Raw genomic sequence first — 16,399 nt, 5'->3', positions numbered from 1 at the left:
GATCAGCCTATAAACGCAGCTTCCCTTCCACAGGGTCCATGTCGCTCCCGCCACTCCTCTCCTTCAAACCCTGGTACTAGAGAAATGGAGGTCTACAGATCTGGATTTAGAGCTCCCACTCTCAAGGTAGAGGATGTCAAGGCACAGAGGAGCAAGGAGAGACCAAAGGAGGGAAGCCGAAACCCAGACAATCCAAGGACGTGGCCCGTGCAATCCCAAACACTCCACAGCAAACAGGCGGACAGCAGGGATCAAATCGGTCCTCACAACACGTATGCACTACACCTCGTGGCTACCCTCGACGTCGGACTAGCAGGTCCTCGGGTTCGTCTTGCCCGGGTTTCGGGGGCGGGCTCTCACCAAGCCCCGCCCCCAGGGCCCGCCCCCGAGGCGCGCGAGCCCGTCCCGCGCCGCGCCAACCCTTTCCCGGGTCATCGCCCCTCCCCTCTTCCGGCCCGAGCCCCCAGCTCGCTACCTCAGGGTTGCACTCGCTCGCGCTCACTGGCCCGACGACGCGGGAGCCGCGAGCCGGACCCAGCTCGCTGCGCTCCTTGCCGCCGAGCGGCGGCCCCCTGAGGCGGCGCTGTTGGTTCCCCGCCTGAAGACGGTCAGGTCTACCTTATCTACGGCTCCAGAGCCACGGCGGCGGCGGTGAGGAGGCTGGGCCGGGGGAGACGGGCACGGTGGGACAGTGGACACGGAGGGGGGGGGTGGTCCGGGCGCCCCTGCGGCCACGTCGAAGGCTCGCTGAGGGAGGGAGGCGCGCGACGGAGAACCGGGCGGAGAGATCGAACTGAGTTGCATCGGCTCCGGCTGGCGCGAAGAAAGGGCTGGGGACTGCGGGGGCTGCCGGCGGGGTTTCCGAGGGATCCTCGGCGGGATCGCAACAGAGGAGACCCCGCCTTGAGGCGGCTGCCACGTTTCCTTCCTTCCCCCTGGGGGTGGGCGGCCGCCCCGCGCCTTCCCACCCCCCGCCGCCCGCTCCTGCGTCCGCGCGGCGTCTGGAGCCGGAGACCTCGGCTGTCCAAGGGTCCCGCCAGAGGGGAGCGGGGTCCTCGAACCAGGCCCGGACCGGGCTGGGGGCGGCGCGCCCGCGGGCAGACTGGGGAGGGGGCGCGCCCCGCCGGGCCCTTCCCCCTGAACTCGGGGCAGCCCCGATTGCACTAGTCGGACGCGCTCTCGGGTCGTCCTTTGGGGAGCGGGTGGAGGTGTTTGGTGCCTACTCACCTCGCGCTCAGAGAGCCGAGCGTGAGGGCTTAGAGGCAGGTCTGGCGGCCCAGAGGGTCCGGGTCCCGGCCCTGCGGGGATCTCGGTCCCCCGCGTCCGGAGCCCGCCTCGCCCCGCCGCCGGGGCTGGTCCGGGGCGCCCGCATCGCCCACTGCCAGGCGCCCGCATCCTCAACCTTGGGCGTCTAGCAGGAGAGACACTGTTTCCAGAAATGGTCGCGCTTCGCCTTGCGTTACAAGGAGGGGAAGAGTACGAAGTTTTAAACTCCCGGAAGACGCGGCTGGGCTCTCTTCTGGGCTCCGTGCACGCCCCGGGGAGCCGGGAGCCGCTGGAACAAAGTACAACTTGCGGAGCAGCCTGGGCGCTGACGACGTCCCGGGGTGACGTCACTGTGCGATGTTTAAAATGGGAGCTTTTCGCTCTCGCTGTGGGCGGAGGAGTTGCGGCCACTCACCGGGCGCCTGAGGTCCCGCGGCCCCTGTTGGCCTCTGGTTTCTCGGCCCGACTTGGTGACGGCTCCCCCTCGCTTCTCCTTCTGGTGCTGCTCCTCGAGAGCCCCTACCGCCCGGGGGCGGGGGTCACTTTTCAGCTGTTCCGGGCATCATTCCTTCGAACTGAAGAAAAGTAATTCCGTGTGACTCATCTTGTGTTACAACCAGCAGCAACCACTAAGTGGTTATTTCCTTCCTTTTCTTCTTGATACCAAACGGAGCAAAAATAAAAGGGAAAGCAAAACCCCAAACTCAACTCTGTAGAGCACAGTTGGCCAACTTAGTGAATGAGGAGAATGATCTAGTTACAGATTCAGCACTTTTCTTGAGTGTGGTTCCTTGTTTTGTTCGGTGGTGTGGAGGCTAGTGTACTTCCATCTCCAACTTTTATCCCAAACCGTATGTTAAAACTCAGTGGGTTTTCATTTCCTTCCTAAGGTGGTTATGCATACAGCTTTATAAAATGGGAATGGCTCCCATTTTTTCAGGAAGAGGCTCCATAGCGTTTGTGGGAGGGTTGTGTGTGCGTGCAGCCTGGTGCCTGGTACCTGGCCACAGAAAGTGGATTTGGCATTCTAGGATTCCAGGAGGAAGGTTTGGGTGTCTTCCCATCCAGGATCAGGGTGGCTATGGCTGCCAGCACACCTCTCAGATAACTATATAGAATTTATTTCACAGTGACATCCCTTGTTTGAATTTGCACAAGAAGTAGAGGAATCATATTATGAAGAGAGACTTTTAAGAGCAAGTTTAAGAAAAGAAAAAGGAAGCTAACAATCACCTTTATTTTTTGAATGTGAGAGAACACAAAGTATCAGGTTAGTTGGGTTTTACACTAAACATAGCAGAGGCTGTAAGTCTTTAATAATTGGCTTTGAAAAAGGTGATGTTGTTTAGTAAATGCAGCATCTGAATAACTCCAAGTTACTTCAGCCAAGTGAATGAGCTCATCCTATAAAGACAGAATATACATCGAAACAATCCCAGGGCATGGTTGTTTTTGCCTTTATGGATTAATCAATGATAAATCAGATCTGCCATTTAAAGAATCCTCCTTGAGGCACTTCCAAAATGCATCTAAATCTCTGATTATTTCTTTTAGTTTGATTTTCTATAGATGACACTAAGTTTTCATTCTCTTAAATGTGTTCTCATAGAGTTACTCTTTTTGTCATGTCTGTTCCTGAAAGAATGCTTACAAACACTCTATACTGGAGTATAGCAGCTTTATGGAAATATAATTCACATGCCATATAATTCATGGGTTTAGAATGTACAGTTTGTTTGTTTTAGTATATTCATAATGTTGAAGAACCATTATCACAATTTTAGGATATTCTCATAACCTCAAAAGAAACCCTGTACTATTCGACATCACCCCTCCTTTCTCTCTGATCCTAGTGCCCCATTAAGCCACTAATCTACTTTGTATCTATATAGATTTACCTGCTCCATTTAATATAAATGGAATTATGCAACTTTGTTCTTAAATAGTATTTTATAAAGTCTTCGTAGCATAAATAGTGATTGTTCTCCACTGCAGATATGAGCCAATGAAACAAGATAAAATTGGAAAGAAGAAGGGGAGCTGCAAGGAGGGATATTTTGCAGAGCTTTATCTTCCATTTCTTATATTTTATTTTGAGAAAAACTACTTTATCTTTGCAGGGAAAATGAAGAACGAAATTGCTGCTGTTGTCTTCTTTTTCACAAGGCTAGTTCGAAAACATGATAAGTTGAAGAAAGAGGCAGTTGAGAGATTTGCTGAGAAGTTGACTCTGATACTTCAAGAAAAATACAAAAATCACTGGTATCCTGAAAAACCTTCAAAGGGACAGGCCTACAGGTAAAGGATTAGATTGGACAATTAGATTGGACTAAGTGAAGAGGCTGATCAGTTTCTAAAATGAGTGCAAGGCCAAAGGACTGAATGGGTCCAGTCCATGCCTTTCATAGTTTATCTGCAAAAGCAGAACTCTGGGGTGTCTTGGTATTTTTTCCTTACTTATTTTAAAATACATGCATTTTTTGCAGTCCCCCTTGCCTGGACTTGGGAGGCAGATACTTTTGGCTCATAGGAGTTAGTCTTCTTGTGGTTATAGTTTGGCTCCTAGTTGAGTACATTCCTCTGTTATCACAGGTACTTGGGGTTTTTCACAATTCTAGGGGTATACTAAAGCTATCACCCATAAATGGGCATGGTAGGAGTTGAGAAAAATGGGTCTCCTTGAATCTAAAAGTAACATGTTACATGTTTACATGTAAAACATGTTACATGTTTTAAAAAATTTTATGGCAAATGGGAATCAAGATGATACTGAATACATTCTTCACACAGAATTAACTTTATTTATACTATGCATAATTCTTTATTATAGAAGCCACTGCAACTATTTCATAGGTGAAGACAACTTATCTATGATTCACAACTGGTAAATATTAGCTTTGAGATTTGAACTCAGATATAACTGATCCTAAATTCTCATGGGCTTTCTGTACACCCTACTCCGAAAGGGAAGGTAATTCTCACTTGTAGCTGTCTTGTACTCTGGGTTATAAGTTACATTTATAGCTTAAAGTAAAGAAGAACAGACTCCTGTGGAACATGTCCTGGCACGCTTACTCCCTGCTGTTGATGTTGACTGCTCGGGAACCTAGATTGAGAATGTTCTGCAAAACTCATTGGTTAAACCTTGCCCAATTTCTGGATGTGGCCACAAAAAAAATTAAAGTGGAATAGCCGTGGCTATCATGAATACAGAAATTCTTTTATTTATGGATATTGTTATCCTGAAAGTTTTCTCCACAAACCAGCACTTCTGTGCCATGATGTTAAAAGGACCTCCTTTTAGTCACCAAGCTCTTACAAGTGCAAGACTGTTCAAAGAATGTACATGGTAGGTGAAGATACAATTTATCTCTCATTTGCTAAAAGTTAGGTGAGTGTGTGTTCTACTGAAAAAAGAATCAAAGTGATGTTATTTTCTCCTTTGTTTTTACCCAAGAGCTTTCTTGGTAAATTGGAAATATGGTCGGTTAAAGCAGAAATGTGGATGTTCTGTATAAAATAGTCTCAAGTTATTTTTTATCTTGTCACTTGATTCTCAATTTTTTCTGCATATCTTCATTATTGATATAGTAAACAGCGTTGTGAGTTAGAGCTATTGAGGCTTTTACGTGTATGTAATTGACATTGGATGAAGGTGTATGCAAGTGCCGAGCCACCATATTACTGAGAGAAGGAAACACTGTCAAGTTAAATGCTTAAAGGTCACACAGTTTATAATTTCTTTTCCATTCTAAAAACTTGAGAGAAAAGATGTTAGCCAAAAAGGATTAAATTGGCATGTGATCAGAAGTATCATTATTAAGTCATTTTGAAGTTGTCTTTGAAGTAGAAAACAGACTTAATGCTAGGTCGTTAACTATTGTAAAAATAAATCAAGGATAGGATTAACCAGAGTTAGTATACTCTTCAATCCATAGAGTAGGTTGGAAGTGTTCTTTTTCTTCTAAAGTGTTTATAAATTAAAATTGTTTCTTTGCAGTATATACAGATAGATGCTTTTGGAGGACAATTTGGTATTACATCTGTAAAAAATATCCATACTCTTGCCCTGGCTGATGTAGCTCAGTGGATTGAGTGGGGGCCTGTGAACCACATGATCACAGATCGATTCCCAGTCAGGGCATATGCCTGGTGTGCAGGCCAGTTCCTAGCAGGGGACTCACGAGAGGCAACCATACATTGANGTGTTTATAAATTAAAATTGTTTCTTTGCAGTATATACAGATAGATGCTTTTGGAGGACAATTTGGTATTACATCTGTAAAAAATATCCATACTCTTGCCCTGGCTGATGTAGCTCAGTGGATTGAGTGGGGGCCTGTGAACCACATGATCACAGTTCGATTCCCAGTCAGGGCACATGCCTGGTGTGCAGGCCAGTTCCTAGCAGGGGACTCACGAGAGGCAACCATACATTGATATTTCTCTCCTCTCTTTCCCTTCTCCTCTAAAGATAAATGAATGAAAAAAATAAAAATATATATCCATACTCTTGAACAGTTAAGTCTCCTAAAAATCTATTTTTGGAACTTAATTAGAAATGTGGACAAATATGTATAAATATGGATGTTTCTTACACTTTATAAATTGCAAAAAAAATGGGAAGAACTAAACTGGTGATATTAATTAATAGGACTATTTTTACACCATGTTTAAAATATTGTTTTGAAGAGTGGTTAATGGATAAGTAGTCATAGTATATAGAGTGAAAACAGCATAAAATATGTAAGGTATGTAAATTTTGTTAAAGCAGATACATATATTTTTTAAAGGTTTTATTTTTAGAGAGAGAGGGAGAAAAACATTGTGTGGTTGCCTCTTGTGCACCCCCCTATTGGGGTCCTGGCCCATAACCCAGGCATTTGTTTTGGCTGGGAATTGAACTGGTGACTCTTTGGTTCACAGGCCTGCACTCAATCTACTGAGCTATACCAACTGGGGAGCAGATACATATTTTTAAGAATATAGCCTATATCAGTACATAGCAAAAACACATATTAAGATTACCCTTAACTTCTTTTGATTCTGGTACTCATGGAACTTTTTTTTTTTTTTAAAGATTTTATTTATTTATTTATCTTTAGAGGGGAAGGAGAGAGGGAGAGAAACATCAATGTATGGTTGCCTTTTGTGCGTCCCCTGCTGGTAGTTAGCCTGCAAGGAACCGGCCTGCAACCCAGGAATGTGCCCTGACTGGGAATCGAACCTCGACCGTCTGGTTCGCAGGCCCGCACTCAATCCACTGAGCTACGCCAGCCAGGGCTTTGGAACTTTTTAAATTCTCACCTGAGAATATGTTTATTGATTTTTAGAGAGGAAGGGAGGGAGGGGGGAGAGAGAAATATCAATCAGTACCCTCCCATACACAGTTCCCTTTCAATACACGTCATGACTGGGAATTGAACCTGCAACCTTTTCTGATGTATGGGATGACACTCAAACCAACTAAACTACCTGGTGAGGGCTACATGGGCGTTTTAAAAAATGTATTTATAGAGAGGGGGGCAGGGAGGGAGAGAAACATCGGTTGCCTCTCATATACCCCCACCCCAACCAGGGACCTTTGGGTTCGCAAGCTGGCATCCAATCCACTTAGTACATCAGCCAGGCATTTTTTTAATGAACCTACACGGCATTAGAATGTATAACAGGACCATCTTATAGAAAGGAACAGAAAGCATCAGGCATGCTGTACAATGATTTTTTTTTTTTTTTGCTCTGAATTTCCTAAATTGTTAGTGATAAGATAGGTACGGATCGAATAGGGTATCATTGGAATCTGATGGTCTATATTTGAACCCTGGAATCACCACTTTTAAGCTTTGTGACTGTGGGCATGTAACTAAAATTCTCTTTGTTCTCCTTTCTTAAAATGGGGAAAATAGTATCTAGGTCAAGATAATTAAGAAACTTAAAAGAGTTAGTTAACACATGCCGAGCATTTAGGAAATTGTCCATTGCACAGTAAATCTTTAGATAAGAGTTGTTATTTATAGTTGACCCTTGAATAATAGGGGGATTAGGGATGCTGACCCCTTCACAGTCCAAAATATGTGTATACTTTTTGATATCCCTCCCCAAATTTAAGTTGCCCTCAGTATCCCCAGAGAACTGGTTCCAGGACTTCCCTTGATACCAAAATCTGTGGATGCTCAAGTTCATTCTATAAAGTGGCATAGATCATTACATATAGTTGGTCTGGTGAATCCATGGACTCTTCAGGACTGAACTGAAATAATTTACAGGTGGTTACTGAAATTTGCATATAAATGGACCAAATAATTCAGACCCTTGTTGTTCAAGGGTCTACTGTATTTAAATATGCATATTAGCTATTAAATGAGAATATTTTTCACCATTAAAAATGAAAATATAAATCAACTAATAAAATGATTTAACTTGTAAAACTTTAAATGGCACGTTATTCTATTGATGTCCTTATATTTGTGGTGTGATTACTATGGGAAACACTATTACATTGTGTTTTCCATACCGTGAGCTCTGGGTCTGAGAAAGGGTTGAAATGGTTTAATCTAACTTCACCCAGTACTAGTTCTAGGGCTAGTACTAAAACTTGGGTTCTCTTGATTTCTTAGTTGTTGGCAATAAGTACTTTCATTGCAAATACAATTTATCTATATAAGTAGAATGCTCATTTTAATGTGTATTTTGCATTTGTATTGGGAGGCATCTTTGAACACTTTCTCACTTATTTTGACAACTATTAAAAATAAAACACTTGCATAACAATTTGAATGAAATAAACCAATAATACTTTGGATTATATTTTAATCTTAAGTTTGGTTCTGTGTCCTTGACTAGTTCTAGTTTTATACAACAGTTACAGGTAAGACAAAGGACATCCTTCTTAACACTTACTTTATTATCTGGCATGTATAAGCAAGGCAATCACAGATCAAAATTTGTCGTGAGAATTTCCACATACTATTTGAAACACTGGTTAAGATCTTTTGTTGGAGGTTTTGTTATTTATGAAATTAGCCTATGAAAACATGTACCTTTAGAGCTCTAAGTAATTTCATACAACTTTCATACTCCTTGCTCATATAATGTACATGTTGAATAGTTTCTAGGTAGAATGAAGTAGAATCAGGGTGTTTTTTTTTGCTTGTTTGTTTTGTTTTGTTTTGTTTTTAAGTAGAATCGGTTTTAATGATTTCCCTGGGCTCACACAGATGCCCATTTCTTTTTACCAGCCTGGGTAGTCTTAGTTCCCATTTATTATCTAGGATAGATACACTCCGGAGTTCTCTACAAGGATTTTTTCCCCTCATTCATATTGACAAATACTAAAAGCTGTAATGATGCTTACAATCATGATTCAGTTAAAGCTATTAACGTGATTCCACTTTATTGTAGATGCATTCGTGTTAACAAGTTTCAGAGAGTTGATCCGGACGTGTTGAAAGCCTGTGAGAACAGCTGCATCTTGTACAGTGACCTGGGTTTGCCAAAGGAACTCACTTTATGGGTGGACCCATGTGAGGTGTGCTGTCGGTGAGTTTTTGAATTTGGTGGTTGATCTTATTACCATTCTGGAATTGACTTCATGAAATTCTTTTAGGTACTGCCTGCCTGTGTAGTTTTATGGCCAGAAGGTGGTTGCTTGGCTTCCTGAGATGTGGATTTTGTAAAGTACTTTCTGTGGGGTGATAAGAAGGAACTGGTTACGTTTCTGTTTTCTAGATAAAGAAACTAAAGAAACTTGATTGGAGAGGGTTTTTCTGTAACATTGTAAAGAAGTTTGTTGTAGATCAAGAAATAAAATTGAGACACCTAGACTCCTGTAGGTCAGTTCTGCTTTCATTGGTGGTGTACTTGTCTTTCATGTCTTCAAATTAGAAAATAAGCTAATCTCAAATAATACTGGATAATAAATTTCAGTTGGTCTCTGTTTCTGTTTGTCTTTGCCTCCCTTTTTGATTTTTAAGTGACTGATTGATGTTTTTATGGTTTTGTTTTCATAATGAAAATTGTTTTTTTGTCTCCTAATGAACAGAATTGTAAAAGGTGAGTGGTAGGTCTGAAATCTGATTGTATCCATTCATTTTAAAAATACTCAGTTGTGGGCCAGGCTTCTTAGTTGTGGCATTTCTAAAAATGGAAGTGTCATTTGTCCTTCAGGTAGTTCAAAATGTAATAAATTAGAAGAAAGAATAAGCAGATTACAGCAGAGAATGATTTGTGATGCAATAGGAATATGTATAAAATGCAGTGGTTGATGGCACAATGGAGAGAATTAGTGCTCTGCTGAGTCAGAAAAGACTATTTGAGTAGGTGATTTGATACTTGAGCCTATTGGGGAAGGATGAGTTGCACTTGACTAGGTGACAAGGTGGGAAGGACCTTTCCAGGCAGGAGGAACAGGATGAGCAGATGCTTGGAACCCCCAGTGAGTAATTTACTATAGTTCTTTCTTTAGGATTATTTCTCTTTAATTTTGAGGAGCAATTTGCCTATTGACTGTAGTAGAGATGCTTTATGATACAACCCTAATACATTCCAAATGTTCACATTAATAATAGCCTTTGACTTGATTGCCAACAATGAAAGTGGAGGTGAAGACATGTCAAAAAATTTGTGGTTGTTCTTTGGCTGAATTTTCTGGCATGCCCTAGACTAAATAAGGACTCAACTGAGGCCAGGGTCAGACTGGAGATGGACCACTGACCACTGGCAGAAAGACCTCAGTATATGAGAAAAATAAGCTATCACAAAACTATTGTATTAAATTGCTTGCATTTTTATTAGGCCTGCACTTAGATGCTGGTGGACCCCTTCCTTATTAAATACAGTTCTTTAAGTAGTTGTGTAGTTTTTCAACTAATCCAGGATTGTAAGCAGCATTTGAAAGGGGGTTGCTCATAGTAGTCAGGCTACAAAAAAAAAAAAATGGTAATGGTCTGACATAGAGGTGGGTGTGAAGAAGCTAAAGAGTTGGTCCAAATGTGTTATTACACAGTCAAATAATGAATATTTAATACAATGACCTTAAATCATTAGGAAAAAGTTTCTATGTCCAAGAATGTTTAAGAAGTTGGGTAATTATACAAGCATTTTGGATATATTTATTTGAAATGTTTAAACCATGGCACCTGAAGATAAAAGTTTTAGTTATATGGACATTTCTACCTAAGTGGGTATGTTATTATGATGCCAGATAATGAAAAGTCACTGTGCTTTCATCTATCTGGTTAATATAAGAAAATCTTTGTATTCAGTAGGTTTCTAATTTATACATGATCAAAATTTTGCCAAATAATGGCTGAGATGTGCTTTATTTTTTCATGGATAATAGAAAGCACCTTCAGAATGTGGGGCCCTCGTTCAGTGATAACCCCCAAAAGAAAGATGGTTAGCAATTCAGTAGATAATGATACCATAAGTTAATAGGGGAGATCGAGATAGCGATTAGTGCTTTTGGACCAAACTATAAGGAAATAACTGAAAATTAAAACAAATTTCTTCTAGCAGTTAGTTATATAATAGTAAATATCTGAATAACAACAATAACTAGAGACTAACGAAGGTTGTGAAAACAATTGAAATGCACTCAAAGATAACATTCTTCATAGTCTGAGTTACTTCATCAAGATAAAAAATTGGAAGGGTGCAGAGTGGTATGTACTTAAAAAGGTTAGTGAAATATTTGGGAGAATACAGAATAGATAACACATCTTTCCAATAAGGAGAATTTGGCAATTTTATTATCTACTCAGTATATTTTTATAACTTAAAAAAATTTTTCTGTGATCCTTTCTTTATCTGATAAAGAACCTTAGATACTATTGATTTGTCTCAAATTAACTAAATTGATCTAATGTTTTAGTAGTGTATCAATGAAAAGTGGAAAGTTTAAATGTTGTTCACTACTAATTCTAAGGAATTAACTATACATTCTAATGTAACTGTAATATAGTAAAGCAACTTTACTTACCATGAAGAGAATACTCATACCAAAATACTACAAAAGGAAAGATGTAGAACCTAATTGAACTTGCATGTCAAAGAAATTTGAGTTAATACAGCTGATCCTTCAATCATTAGATGTCTGCCCCTGATTTAGGTTTCTGTTTTTATAAAGGCAAGGATTTTTCTCAAATTTCCTTTCTGTTTTGCTTGAATTTTGACTCCTTTAGAGGACAAAATTGAAGGTAGGCCTAAGCCCATTGTTTATATTGACATTAACATGTGAATTAACCTTTGATAGTATCATGATTTGCCTAGCCTTTAAATGCTAGAGAGGACAGAAGGGAAAATTTCCATTGCAAAAGACCCTATGCTAAGTAAACTTGCAATTATATAATACATGAATTCTGTGTTGTGAGGAATTTGCCCAACTGTATAGGCTTCTGATACTAAAAAGAGTCACCAGCAGAAGACCAACTGATAGCTAGCCAGCTCCAGTTTCCTCACACAGCAAATAGGAAACCGAGGCCTGAGGTCTGGAGAGACTAAATTACCTGCCTCTATAGCCGCAGAGCTAGTTAATGGCCCAGCCAGAACCAGAAACTTGTCCAGTGCTTTTTCTGCCATCCTGTAGCAACTCCTTTTATGAGGTAAACTGAAAAAGAAGAGAAGAGGGAGTTAACGCACCATGTTCGGGTAGCATTTATGGCCCAATTCAGCCTGTGCAAATGGAAGATAGCACAGCTATGTGAATACACACAACTCACCTACGGGACTACTTGATTTCTATATAAACTTTCAAAGGTGTTACTACAGTTAGGCTGCTTACTCTATTGTAAATATCTTCATTCAGAAATAAGTTGAGACAAGTTATTTGGAATGAAGTTAATTGGTGTCAATTATAGTTAAATTTGTTTTTATTGAAATTGTATTTATGTTTTTTAAGCTTAGAATCACTTTTTCTAACTTTAATTATATATTGTGTAAGAACTACTTAACAGTTAATATCTGTCCTAATATTTGCTAGAAATTGTTTCATTGTGTTTATGTTATACAATCTATTTAAATAAATTTTTGGATTTTTCTTTTGGCCTTTGAATGAAAATGACTACTTTTACTGTTTACTGTGCTATTTTCCCTTATTGCAGAAATTGTTTTCCTTTTTAAATAACCAACAGCCAAAGTTACATATTTTGACAACAGTTTTTCTTAGATCAAGTCTTTAAAAACATTTTGGAAGGATAAAAAGGTTTATTTGACTCTTTAAAAAAATTGAAATGAGAAGTGACTAGTTACGCTAGGAATCACTATGAGTATAGTATGCAGTATAGTTCAAGCAAAACCCCTTTATTTCCTCAACCACTGTTTTTTCTTTAACCTCAGCAGTTGCTTCAGTTCTTATTTTTGTCTGAATATAGGAAACACAGGGCCCTTTGTGTTTAATCATGATAAAAGTAAATGTCATAAATATCTAATTGATTTGTGACTTGAATTATTAGGATCTGTATTATAGGGATCAGTTAAAATATATTAGATTTTACTTTAATGATATGTATAAAATGTAATCAAAACAATGAATTTCCTTTTGATGTTTTAAATAAGTGTTTAGGAGACAGTAGAAAAAAAAACTGAAAAGAGAATAGAGTTACTTTTACCTGAAATTCAGTGGATCAGAAGTTAGAAAACCATGGCCTGCCTGCTGGTATGAAGCTAGGTTAGTATATTATATATGTAAGATCAAGTTCTAGAAGGGTCCCTTCTTTGCTCTGGAACAGTGACATGTCCAGACCAGCTTAATTGTTTCTGTGCATATTTCTTGCTTTGTTGATGGACTTCAAGATTTGTAAGATTTTTTTTTTTTTAATTCTTAGGTATGGAGAAAAAAACAATGCTTTCATTGTTGCCAGCTTTGAAAATGAGGATGAGAACAAGGATGAGATCTCGAAGAAAGTTACCAGGGCCCTTGATAAAGTTACCTCTGATTATCATTCAGGATCCTCTTCTTCAGATGAAGAAACGACGAGTAAGGAAATGAAAGTGAAATCCAGTTCAGTGACTGCAACCCCAGGCCCTATGTACCAGGTAACCATGAAACAGCTTTATATTGAAGGTCCATGAGGAGGGCTTGCCAAGTCATTCCATGTTGCCCAAGGTTTCTCTGATTTGAGATTCTGGATTACAGTTCTCATCTTTCCACATGAAGTTGTTCGTCTGAGATGTAACTAGGCATCCCGAGTCACTTTATCAAAGGTTGGGTTTACGACTCAATAAGTAGAATAAACATGTTTCAAAGAGTGTGTGGCAGAGAGAAAAACAAATGTGATAAAATGTTCCTGGTATTTTTAAAATCCTTACTATATTCAAAAATAGCCACTCATTTTTTGTAATCTCTAGCACTTCTAGTTCATACCTTTGGGTTTTACTTTATTGTTCTCTACTTTTCCATGTTCTAAGAGAAATCTCACTAAATTATATTTTAATTAATTTCCACTGAAGCCAAAATAGTATCTCCTTCACTTAAACAGTTGAAGAGTTACATCGCTACTGGGCAGACACACACAGGATATGTTCAGTTATTTACTATTTATACCCCACATGCCTAAGAGCATTTAATATACCTATAAAAATTCTTTACAACAGTAGTTCTCAACGGAAAAGATATTTTGGAGTAAAAAATGTTTAAAGAAATCTTTGAGTTGAGTCTTACTCTGTACTTGAACATTTTTCTAATTTTAAGCACAGCTAACCCTTGCATGATACCGGTATAATTACAGGAGTCTACTTAATGTGGATTTTTTTTTCCCCCCCCAGTAAGTACCTACACTGTTTTTAGTCCAAGATTGGGAGTTTGAGGATGTGGAGGACTGACCATAGGCATTAATCTGTGCCGTTTTATACAGAGGACTTGAGTATTTGCAGATTTGGGTATCTCTGGGGTCCTGGAACCAATCCCCTGCTGATACCAAGTGACAATGGGTTAAGCTTTTAGGGGAGTCAGAAGTTAACACATCAGTGTTTATGGGAGAAGGCAGTGTACCCAACCCCCATATTGTTCATGGGTCAACTGTATACTTTGAAATATACTTGTTTTTATTAATTTGGCCTTAATTAGACTTAATGAAATATACCAGGTTTACAGTAGAGTTGAGTTTGTGCTGAAATGAGAATTTAGACCTTAATAAATTAGAAAGAAATAAGAGTTACCAGTTTTGAATATGAAAAACTAAACCTTTAAAGTTAACATATTTATATAATGAAAATTCTCTCAATGTAACTTCATTTTTTATTTCTCCTTTCTCATTTTTTAGTTGCATTATCCTTCCTAAGTTTTAGAGGAAAACTAGTTCTAAAGATTACTATATTGTATATGTACATATGTGTATTACAAGATAACACATGCACCTGCTTTTAAAAACAACATCAAACAGGATAAAAGTGTAATAGTGACAAGCATTTCCTCTACATCCAACCACTCATCCTGTGCCCTTCTAATAATTCCCAGTTATTTTTGTATTCTTTTTGAGAGATTCTGTATATAGTAAGTAACATTTTTAGGACCTTTGCCTTAAATATGGTGGGCTTTTTTTTCCTTTTTCATAATTTGTTATATATTGCAAATTACCATTGTTAAATTGCCTGGTATTCATTCAGGTATGTCCAATTTTACCTCAGAATTTTGTTAGTTATTTAACAAAGCAAGAATATAAATCTTAACTTGAACTGATTGCTGCTAATATTTTACAATTAAATTGCCTTTTAATATTTAGATTTTACTTTAAAATTAAATTGTATTTATTTTCCACCCACATTCAAAGACTGTTAGGATAAAATTATAACAGGAAATGAAAGTCTGTTGTGTTTTTTAAGTAAAACATTTCTTTTTTACATTCTGTCCACTAACAAATTTCATGACAGAAAAGCCTGGTAAATGACATTGGGTAGAAAGCTGGTGCAAATGGCCGGTTTTAATTTTTTTTTTTTTTTTTTTAGAGGAGAAGAACCACCTAATGGGTATCTGACACCATACACAGAAAAATTTTAATTTGGGATGGATCATAGACCTAAAAATAAAAGCTAAATCTCTTGGTGTTTGGGGGAGAAAATATAGGGAGGTTTCTGCTGGTTGCTTCAGAGGCCTATGTTTGAGTTTATTCATTTTCACTTATTCAGAAAACACTGGTTGATCGCCTGTTTTTAACATACAGGGTGGGGGCAAAAGGATTACAGTTGTGTATATGGAAAATAATACAACAATTTATAAATAATAAAAGAATGAACTCTTATGTACTCAAAACTATAAACCTACTTTCCCCCATCCTACATTTAGACTTAACCTTAGGAATGTCACTCTTTGGGTGAGTGGTTTTGTTTTTCTTTTATGAGGAATCTGAAAATTCACATGGTTTTTACATAACATGACTAACTTTTTTCTTTGAATCGACTTACTGTTTTCTCTTAACAGATTTCAGAACTGATATTCCCACCTCTTCCAATATGGCACCCTTTGCCCAGAAGAAAGCCAGGAATGTACAGAGGGAATGGCCATCAGAGTCACTACCCTCCTCCTGTTCCATTTGGTTATCCAAATCAGGGAAGGAAGAATAATAAACCATATCGTCCAATTCCAGTAACATGGGTGCCTCCTCCTGGAATGCACTGTGACCGGAATCACTGGATTAATCCGCACATGTTAGCACCTCATTAGCTGCTTTTGATTCTATTGGTGTTGAGAGAAGGTAGAATAAGCCTGATTACATATTAAAAGTTAAAAGTTCATACTCATAGTAGTAAAGTTAGATGGGTTAAACCATCAAACTTATTTTTATAGAGAAGTTATTGAGAATAATCTTTCTTAAAAAATATATGCACTTTAGATATATTGATATAGTTTGAGAAACTTTATTCAAGTTAGTCAAGTGCCTGAGTTTTTAATATTGGACTTGCGTATTTATATGTTGTGCATCAACTCTGTTGCATACAAGAACACTGTAGGAGTGGACGATCTGTTCTAGCACCTTTGAGCATTTACTTTGTGGTGGAGAGTATGTAAGTTATTTATACACAAGGAAATATATTTTATGTTACTGTTTAGAAGAATTGTGTGAAATCATGTAGTTGCAAATAAAAAGTAGTTTGAGGCATGACAATGTGTGCTTCTTCTGTTCTGTGCATTAAAAAGGGA

At 39.0% G+C, this 16,399-nt stretch overlaps 1 protein-coding gene across 1 annotated transcript; it reads left to right on the top strand.

The window, feature by feature from the left end:
• The first annotated feature begins 448 nt into the window (after nucleotides 1-448).
• Nucleotides 449-16,364, top strand: BTG3 (BTG anti-proliferation factor 3). The gene is made up of 5 exons (XM_037055557.1): nucleotides 449-651; nucleotides 3,387-3,564; nucleotides 8,668-8,805; nucleotides 13,089-13,299; nucleotides 15,680-16,364. The coding sequence occupies exons 2-5, from the start codon at nucleotides 3,392-3,394 to the stop codon at nucleotides 15,920-15,922; spliced, it is 765 nt and encodes a 254-aa protein (XP_036911452.1). The 5' UTR covers nucleotides 449-651; nucleotides 3,387-3,391; the 3' UTR covers nucleotides 15,923-16,364.
• Nucleotides 16,365-16,399: the final 35 nt, after the last annotated feature.

The sequence above is a fragment of the Sturnira hondurensis genome, unplaced genomic scaffold, assembly GCF_014824575.4.
Source record: "Sturnira hondurensis isolate 20B ecotype Veracruz unplaced genomic scaffold, ASM1482457v3 Scaffold0008710, whole genome shotgun sequence".
In the NCBI taxonomy this organism is placed as follows: Eukaryota; Metazoa; Chordata; class Mammalia; order Chiroptera; family Phyllostomidae; genus Sturnira; species Sturnira hondurensis.
This window is presented reverse-complemented; position numbering and strand designations above follow the sequence as displayed.

Bases quoted from the DNA above. Each gene is read 5' to 3' on its own strand.
- BTG3 (XM_037055557.1), top strand. From the start codon at position 3,392: ATGAAGAACGAAATTGCTGCTGTTGTCTTCTTTTTCACAAGGCTAGTT. The intron at 8,806-13,088 runs GTGAGTTTTTGA...TTTAATTCTTAG, and splicing joins CCATGTGAGGTGTGCTGTCG to GTATGGAGAAAAAAACAATG. The intron at 13,300-15,679 runs GTAACCATGAAA...TTCTCTTAACAG, and splicing joins CCCCAGGCCCTATGTACCAG to ATTTCAGAACTGATATTCCC.